The 1,400-nt window shown below is 42.3% G+C and overlaps 1 protein-coding gene across 1 annotated transcript; it reads right to left on the bottom strand.

Annotated features, from left to right (window-relative positions):
• Positions 1 to 257: 257 nt before the first annotated feature.
• On the bottom strand, positions 258 to 1,190 carry LOC123667456. The gene has a single exon (XM_045601351.1). The coding sequence runs from the start codon at positions 1,188 to 1,190 to the stop codon at positions 258 to 260; it is 933 nt and encodes a 310-aa protein (XP_045457307.1).
• Positions 1,191 to 1,400: the final 210 nt, after the last annotated feature.

Raw genomic sequence — 1,400 nt, 5'->3', positions numbered from 1 at the left:
ATAACTAAGTGTAAGCGAATCTATTCTCAGCAATGCACGTGCGCAAGCGATAATGAGCGCTATGACATCGCAAACGCAAGCGCATATCGGCGTTAGCTGCGCACACCGGTGTAAACTTACGTGTGATAACTGAATGACTGCCCCGTTCTCGTTAGTTATTACGCTCGGCAAGAGGTAAGACGAACAAAAGACACCGGTTATTAATATGATTCTCAAACTAATTATATTATTATGTTTAAATAAAAATGAGCTAAACTTTAAGTAATTTTCAAGAGATCCTTCTCGCCTTTTATAAAAAATATTGGTGATGTGTCCGATTTCCTGGCCATGATTTTGCAGTGTTTGACCCAGATGTACTTGAAATTCTTCTCCTTCGCCAATTTTTTTGCTTTACTGAGTAGGTTTTTGTTTCGTAGCCTCAGATGATCGTGAATATAGAAATCTCCCGCAGTACTGAAACCCAGGCCAGACAAGTTAAGATGCTGCTTATTACGGCGTGACGAGGCAACTAACTCCTCCTTAGTGTAGCGGTTGTTAAACGCGATGATTATGGGTTTCTCAATATTGGGTATTCGCGTTGGGATTCGCGCAATATAATTGATTTCTTCCTTTTTTATAGGAGCGTTGCATATGACACCAATTTTGTGGGCAATTTCGTATAGATTTTCGTTTTTCTTCTGAGGGATTCCTCTTATTTCTATATTGTTGGCTCGTGCCCATTGATCTCTATCTTCTAATTCGTGATGAAGCTTAGCAATCTCAGCCTGGAGGGTGGGTACGTCCCGAGCAATATTTTCAACTTTAGTAACTCTTGTTTCCAAGGCTTGGAGTGTCACTGAAAAATTATTTAAGGCCTCTTGAACCAATTCATGTGACTCTTTTAGATCTTTCAAATCACATTTAATCATTTTCACGTCTTCTACCAATGATGCCAGAGGAGCCAACTGCAGCACAACATCGTTCAGCTGTGCTTGAATCCTGTCCAACTGGTCAGTTAGAGGGGAAGGTGAAACTGGTGAAGGGGAGAGGCCAGACTTGCATTTTGGGCATCGCCAAGAGTTCTTCCTGTCTCCTAACTTTCTGTATCCTCCTTCTGTGATCCCAGCGCAAGAAAAATCAAAGTACTGTTTACAAAGACTGCACACCGGTCCATCTGTATGTTGCAATCCACAACTAGCACACGTCACCATTTCGTAGGTTTGAGAATCACTGGTTTCGATAGAAAAGCAAACAAGCGTGTATTCTCTATTAGCGCCGAAACGAGACTGAGCTAAGAAATACTGTTTTCAAACAGTATTGTGATCCTGTTGGTGAGTAAGGTGACCAGAGCTCCTGGGGGGGATTTGGGGATTTGGTCGGTAACGCTCTTGCGATGCTTCTGGTGTTGCAGGCGGCTATAA

Source organism: Melitaea cinxia, chromosome 28 (assembly GCF_905220565.1).
Source record: "Melitaea cinxia chromosome 28, ilMelCinx1.1, whole genome shotgun sequence".
NCBI lineage: Eukaryota > Metazoa > Arthropoda > Insecta > Lepidoptera > Nymphalidae > Melitaea > Melitaea cinxia.
The sequence above is the reverse complement of the archived record's forward strand: the minus strand, read 5'-3'. Positions and strand labels throughout refer to the sequence as shown.